This window comes from Sinocyclocheilus anshuiensis, unplaced genomic scaffold, assembly GCF_001515605.1.
Source record: "Sinocyclocheilus anshuiensis isolate Anshui unplaced genomic scaffold, SAMN03320099.WGS_v1.1 scaffold637, whole genome shotgun sequence".
NCBI classification, from domain to species: Eukaryota; Metazoa; Chordata; class Actinopteri; order Cypriniformes; family Cyprinidae; genus Sinocyclocheilus; species Sinocyclocheilus anshuiensis.
Window position 1 is genome coordinate 1,401,056 of NW_015539816.1, and position 7,000 is coordinate 1,408,055.

Sequence of the window (7,000 nt, forward strand, 5' to 3'; positions counted from 1 at the left end):
CATAAACATTTTGTGGATTTTTTTTTTTTTTTTTTTGGTAAAGACTTTTATATCTTCTCAAACATGATGCTCGGTTTCCCCTGCGTTGAATCATTTCAAATAAAAGTAAAAAAAAAAAACTGTGTGGTCTGTCGCTTATTTGTCCATAAATTATTGACGTGCCAAAACTAAAGTGTCAGAAGATATTTTATAGCATTTGACTGTTGATCATAGACATATTGTGGAAAATGTTGAGATTCATTGCAATGAACTGATTTTAGGTTGTAGCTGTCTATCAAATATTTATAATTACCATAAAAGTAAATTATCTGTAGTTTATCACTTTCATTATAATGTAATTTTTAGTTTTCTATTTTATTATATATGAGATAATGTATGTGTTGGAAACTCCCAAGTTTTAAAATGTGGTTTTAAAAACTAAAAAATGAATTTTGTACTGGATGTCAAAATTGTGCCGTTACAATTTTGAATGAATGTATAAAAAGAGAAAATGTAATAAATCTTTATTTGCAATGCAGATTGCAAGCATTCACATGATCCATTTTTAAAGATCCCCTGGTGTGCATGGTGTGTTAAAAGTCCCCTTTTGCTGCTTAAAAAAAAATTAAATAAAAATCATTTACTTTCATCTACATCTCTTCCAGATCATGTTGTTTCTCTTACTCCGGCAGGCCCATTTCTTTGCGGGTGAGTGTTGCGATGACACGATCTTTCAGATTCTCTGGTGCAGTACATTTGGGCTCTGATTGCAGGGAATCCATGGTAAGTTTTCTCCACAGGTACTCTATTTTAGCATCGCAAATCCAAGGGTTAAAGATCAACTCCACCCAACTGGTATTAATGTCTAATGTGCCAGGGGACAAAAACTGCAGCTTGTTGTCACTGAGGTCGACGTACTCCAAGCGCTTGAGCCCCTGGAATACAGTCGGCGGGAGACTATCTAATCCATTTTTCTGCAGGAAGATGTGAGTCAAGTTACCAGAGCGGCTAAAGGCTTTTACATCCAGGGACTGGATTTTGTTCTGGTCTAAATTAAGTCTCTCTAGAGCGGGGTGAGCATCTAAACACCCAACTGGAAGCTCTTCGATTTTGTTCTGCGAGAGGTGCAGAACCTTTAGTTGACTCAGGCTTTGGAGTTGGGGCATTGGGAATTTCATAAGATGGTTTCCAGACAAGTCCAACCAAGTGATATTGCTGTTGATGGGCAACCAGTCTGGGTGGATGCTGGAGATGCGGTTGTCCTTCAACACCAGGTTGAGAAGTGGAGCGTGATGGAAAACGTATGCAGGTAGCTCTCGCAGTTCATTATCTGAGCACAGTTTGGATAAGAGTTAGAAAACAATACAAACATACTTGACCTGCTGGATCATTTGGTGTAGTTTTGGCTTTCATAAAAAAAAAAGTTTTTTAGAAAATGGCCTCTAAAGATTCCAAACGATTTTCAGATATTTTAACAGAATTTGTATATTTGTTACGTTAAATTGTGACACAGTTAAATAAAATGCATTTAGTTTACATTTTAACAATATATTTACTATTTTAACGATATGCTTCAGTCTAAATGTTGAACTAAGGAGCTATGGACATTGAATGACTTCTGAGGTAACTAACTGTACATGCAGGCCTAGTTCAAGCTGTTTTTGTCGCTTTCCGCGGTTTATATGAAAAAGATATGTCAATTCATGTTTTTCGTTCTGTATAGTAAAGAGAGAGAGATTTTTATTTTCGCGATTTGAACTGAAGAGAAATTTCACGCCACATATATTTCACGCGGTTTGAATGTTCTAATAAAATTACATTATGTGAATGCTGAGGCGTATATAATAAGATAAACACAAAACAGTCAAATTTCAAAGTATTTTTTCTTACAATAGCGTTTCCCCACACACAGACGCACAGCTACAAAATCTTAACATTTTGACATGTACACACACACACACACACACACACACACACACATACACCCACCTGTGAGGTCTATAGTGTGCAGGTAATAAAGGCCCTTCAGAAGATCTGCTGGTAAACTGCTCAGTTTGTTGCCGGGCAGGTGTAACTCCTCCAGCAGTGGGATGGCTGTCAAGTGTTGCGAGGTCAGCACGCTCAGGTTGGTGAACTGGATGGTTAGGGAGCTGGTGTTTCCAGGAAGACCGTCTCCAGGGAAACGCGAGAGGCCAGCGTCAGGACACACCACCTCGGTCGTTTTGGCACTGAAGTGGCACGTGCATCGCTTCGGACACGAGAGGGCGTCACGGAAACAGAAGACGACTGCCACCGCGAGCGCGTGCAGGAGCCAGGAATTCATCTTCACCACTTCAAAGGAATTCAAGCTTCAATTATTTTCTCACATAAACTGTTGATGTATTTCTAGCATAGAGTTTCCTTGCTTTTTTTTGTACTCGGAACAAAAATAATTTAATGAAGCCTATAGCCTACTTAATACTAAGAATAAAACGAAGAAAAATTAATCACGTAGAAATGTACATTAACGTAGTTCCCTTACTGGAGATTATAGTCTAAAATGGTAAAACATCAATAAAACGACATCTTACCTACTAATTTGATTGTTTAGATGTCCAGTTAATCCAAAATTCTGCTCATTCCCTTCAGTTATATATCCTGACAGAGATGATATGTGTGTGACTCCAGCACTGCTTACAGGAAAACATGACAGTCAGAGAAAACCCGTCACTTGTGTAAATATTGAGAACATCGCGTCTCTGGCCATGACTGAGGGTGAAAGTACACACGACTTGTCCAAAAACAATTATTTCAAATAGCTGAAGCATATGGTGTCACACGGCTGTCGAATTAATAAAAGTGAAAAATAAATAGGCTTATGTAGCCTATATTGGGGTTTAAAATGTAAAATCTGCGAGTAAAATTGAGAAATGTTTATACTGAATGCTTCATAACACCCAGTATTAGATCAATACATGTAAATGATTAATGATTGGCTACAGCATCAGCGTTGCACAATGAACAAGAGGTTGCACAAGTGTTCTTCACAAATGGACACACGTTTTCATTTCAAATCATGTTATTGCATGCATATAACAGCTGTCCCAATTATTTGTTTATTGTCCTCTGAATGGCCAGCCAAGACACATCAGGGATTTTCCTTCTTTATAAGCATTAACGTTTTTGTTCCTCTTTGCAATAGATTTCAGAAGATAATTCAATTAAATATTCAAATATAGCATATGTGTGTGTAGGCTACCAGACGGCGAAAGTGTTTATGAGTAGTTGACATGAAATATTATTAGGCAGTAATAGCACTTGGAGAGATATTTCACTTTAGAGAAATATTTTTATAAAATCTAAAATCAATATATTTCAAAATGGCATATAATAATGATGGTAAGCATTATTCAAGCTAATAATAATTCGTGAAAAAATACTTTTGGTGAAGTTAAAGGTGTTAATGAGAAAATGACTGAGTGGTGAATTAAAGGTCGAAAACTTAAAACTATTTTTAACGTTATTTTCTTCCCTTCTTTCTTTTTAGTTAACAATTAATTTAAAATGTTTTTGCTTTTTTTAGATGGATTTTTAACAGGGGAAAACAGAAGTTCCAAAACATAAACATCCATATATGCTAAATTATAGAATAGATATAGGCCTAGCTCTTATTTATTACGTCATATATCTTTAATTAATTAAAAAAAAACTCTGTCAATGGAAAACAATCTAATATTTGGTACAACTGACATGCATCTTTATGTAGGCCTATGATATATTTTCCAAATAGAGTAAGAATTTGAATTGTCTTGTCAGTCTCCAAGAGGAACCTAAAATGTAACTTTTCCATTTATGTTTAGATGTTTTTTCCACCTAAAATGCTGGTGTTGAATAAAAAAGTTCACGGACGTGACACATGTTGTTATAGGCCTAATAGCCTACCAAAACACGATTTTAATCACGCGGACAATCCAACTCCATTTTTTCCCTCCAGAAATGCGTCTTAGTGATCAGTTTCTGAGTTCACTGGTTGGGATGGCGCCTGGTGACGCGCGCTCCGCGCCAAACCCCTCCCGGTGCACCGCGCGCTCCGCGCTGGACAGTGTCCCTCGGTCACACAATGATTCTGCGCCGCTAGGGGACAGTTCAGGGAGGGGACACCAGCGGAGACCGAAGGATCCTTTGGAGAGCTCCAGTCCCCTGGAGACGCGATGGAGACCTCCAGCAGCGTGCCGAGCACCGCGCTCACGCAACTCCTGAACTTCACAGAGGATCCCGTCAGCTTCTCAGAGAGTCCTTCCATGGCGGGGTTACGCGCCACAGAAGAGCCGCTTTCACCCGTGCTCATCAGCTTCAGGACTGATGCGGCTCCAGCGGGGCTCCTGGCGGGTCCGTTCTCGCCCTCCGAAGAGCCCACTCACCTGATTGTGGCTTTCTGGGATTCACCCTTGAGTCACGGGATTAACGCGTTTGTTGGCTTTGTCCTGTGCTTCACCATGCTGGGGCTGGGCTGCACGGTGGAGCTCAGTCAGCTGGGCGAGCACATCCGAAAGCCCATAGGAGTCCTGCTGGCGGTGGTGTGCCAGTTTGTCCTCATGCCCCTCATCGCCTTCCTCCTGGCTCTGGCCTTCTCCCTCAACGATGTGGCCGCTATGGCTGTGCTGCTGTGCGGCTGCTGCCCTGGAGGAAACCTCTCCAATATCATGTCACTGCTGGTCAACGGGGAGATGAACCTCAGGTAGCTGTCAGACGATGTCTACATCCGACTAGTTGTTTAGAAAAATAAATCAATGAATAAAATATTGTGATATTTATATTTTTTATATAAAAACATCATATATAATATAAAAATATAATTTAATGTAAAATATAAACAAATAAAAATATAATAAATATAATAAACAAATATTAAAAAATGTATAATTTAAAATATATCAGAAAATAAAAAATTTATTGTGAGAATGTTATTTTGCCATAGAGAAAAGATGATGCTCTAGCTCAGTGCATTGTTCAGTGGATTTTTGACAAGTATTTTTGCACAGATTTTTTTGCACACATTGTGTTTTTATTTTTTAAGTATTATGTATTATACTAAGTGCATAAAGCACAGAAATAAAATAAAGGTCAGAAGAACATGTCGCTTTATTTGGCTGTCTTTGGTAATACATTTCTTTTGGTGGGGTTTGTTTTCCAGCATCATCATGACCATCTCGTCCACTATTCTGGCGCTCGTGCTCATGCCGCTGTGTCTGTGGATGTACAGTCGCGCGTGGATCAACACACCTGTGGTGAACCTTCTGCCCTTCGGCGCGATCATTCTCACCCTCTGCAGCACCCTCATTCCCATCGGGCTCGGGGTCTGGCTTAGATACCGCTATACTCGAGTGGCAGAAATCATCATCAAGGTGACTTAATGCAAAAAACCTGATCAGTTGTCTAAAAGTCATTCAAAGCAGTGCCAAAGCTGAGCACATTTACTATTAGGAAAAGGAACCTGAAATATCAGACTAAGTTGATTTGATTTGGAGGAGCCACTAAGTGGATCTTCATCACAAAATAACATGATTTAGATTTATGCTGTCATTTCTGAAATATCACTGGTTGTGATGGGTTGCTTATGTCCACCATCTCTGGCCATTAAAAGGAGACTGAAGTGCCTGGGGCGAGGTGGCGTCACATGCGCACATGGGTTCCTTTCAGTTGAGCTTATCTAAGAACAGCCTGGTAAGGGCACAGCGGCGACTATGAGATAGAGAGATGTGGGATGGGAGGTGAGGGGAGGGCTGACAGAGAGTGTGATAAAGGAATAGAGGCAGTTGGGGGAGCAGCACATTAAGTGGAGTGGATAAAAGTGGGCTGATTTGTCACTCATGGCTTGCACTTTTCTCCTCTAGTAGTATCATCATGTGATACCATTCACTCCTTTCAGGATTCATTCCCCAGGTCCAGGGGCGTGTCTAGAGCATTTTAAATGGGGGGGCCAGTCGGGGGCACTGGCTCAAAAGAGGGTGGCCGGGGGGGGGTTGTGTTTGCGGAACGATGTATGTTAAAAGCACACGTCCAGTTTTGTTTGAGTGAAGGAAATCCGCTTGGGAGTGGAGAGATTTGTCCTCGCGCACATGGATCGCGTAACATTATGCGCTCTCGACATTGTCATTAAGATCACAGTATAGAACCCCCCTAATATTAGAAATTTACAAAAAACAAGCCTATGGCAAGACATTTGGTAGGGGGGGCACCTGGGGTGGCCAGCCAAATTTCAGGGGGGGCCGGTGCCACCCCTGGCCACCACGTAGACACGCCCCTGACCAGGTCATGCTTAGCGAAATATGTCACATCAGTTGTTACCAGTCGCTGTATTAATGAAAACCCTTTATAGCTAATTGCTGCCCACTGCGGCCTGTAAACAAATTCATTTTCTTAATTTTCTCGACCAGAGTGATGTCTAGCAATTACATCATCAGGTAGTTGGATTTAATGTTTAAAATATTCAGAAAATGTCTCTGTTAGAAAGAATGCGTCCATTAGACTCATAAAATTAAAAAATTACTGTGAGTATATGTCCATTAGACCGAGAAATTATAATATTGTGAGAATATTTCCATTAGACCCAGAATAAATAAAATAAAATAAAAGTATAGTGAGAATATTTTTATCAGACCCAGAATATAAAATATCAGTATGATCAGAATATGTCCATTAGATCCAGAAAGAGCAATATTTTGAGAACATGTGTTAAATAAAAATAAAATAGAAATATTGTGAGAATGTCCATTAAAACCAGAATATAAAGTAAAAATATTGTAAGAATATTTTCATTAGACCCATAAAATAAAATAAAAATATTGTGAGAATATTTAATTAGATTCAGAATATAAAGTAAAAATACTGTGAGAATATCCATTAGATGCTGAAAAAAAAGAAAACTATTTTGAGAATATGTCCATTAGACCCAGAAAAATAATTTTGTTAGATTATGTTCATTTTACCTATAAAACATAATATTGTGAGAATGTCTATTAAACCCATAAAAAAAAAAAAA

At 39.1% G+C, this 7,000-nt stretch overlaps 2 protein-coding genes across 3 annotated transcripts in view; one reads left to right on the forward strand and one right to left on the reverse strand.

Annotated features, from left to right (window-relative positions):
• Positions 1-617: 617 nt before the first annotated feature.
• LOC107683945 (phospholipase A2 inhibitor) lies at positions 618-2,656 on the reverse strand. 2 transcript variants are annotated; one of them, XM_016480037.1, is made up of 3 exons: positions 2,554-2,656; positions 1,969-2,310; positions 618-1,309 (listed from the first exon to the last, which is right to left on the reverse strand). In XM_016480037.1, coding segments are annotated over exons 1-3 (993 nt in total). In that variant the 5' UTR covers positions 2,555-2,656; the 3' UTR covers positions 618-659. The 2 variants fall into 2 exon arrangements, with proteins under 2 accessions (XP_016335523.1, XP_016335522.1); XM_016480036.1 differs by having other exon boundaries at positions 2,550-2,649.
• Positions 2,657-4,016: 1,360 nt separating this feature from the next.
• Positions 4,017-7,000, forward strand: part of slc10a4 (solute carrier family 10 member 4) — a 4,378-nt gene continuing 1,394 nt past the window's right edge. The window contains exons 1-2 of the mRNA XM_016480035.1: positions 4,017-4,696; positions 5,153-5,363. Coding sequence (XP_016335521.1) covers positions 4,170-4,696; positions 5,153-5,363 — 738 coding nt within the window. The 5' untranslated portion in view covers positions 4,017-4,169. The remainder of the gene's footprint in view (positions 4,697-5,152; positions 5,364-7,000) is intronic.

Bases quoted from the DNA above. Each gene is read 5' to 3' on its own strand.
- LOC107683945 (XM_016480037.1), bottom strand. The intron at 1,310-1,968 runs GTGGGTGTATGT...AACTGTGCTCAG, and splicing joins GCACACTATAGACCTCACAG to ATAATGAACTGCGAGAGCTA.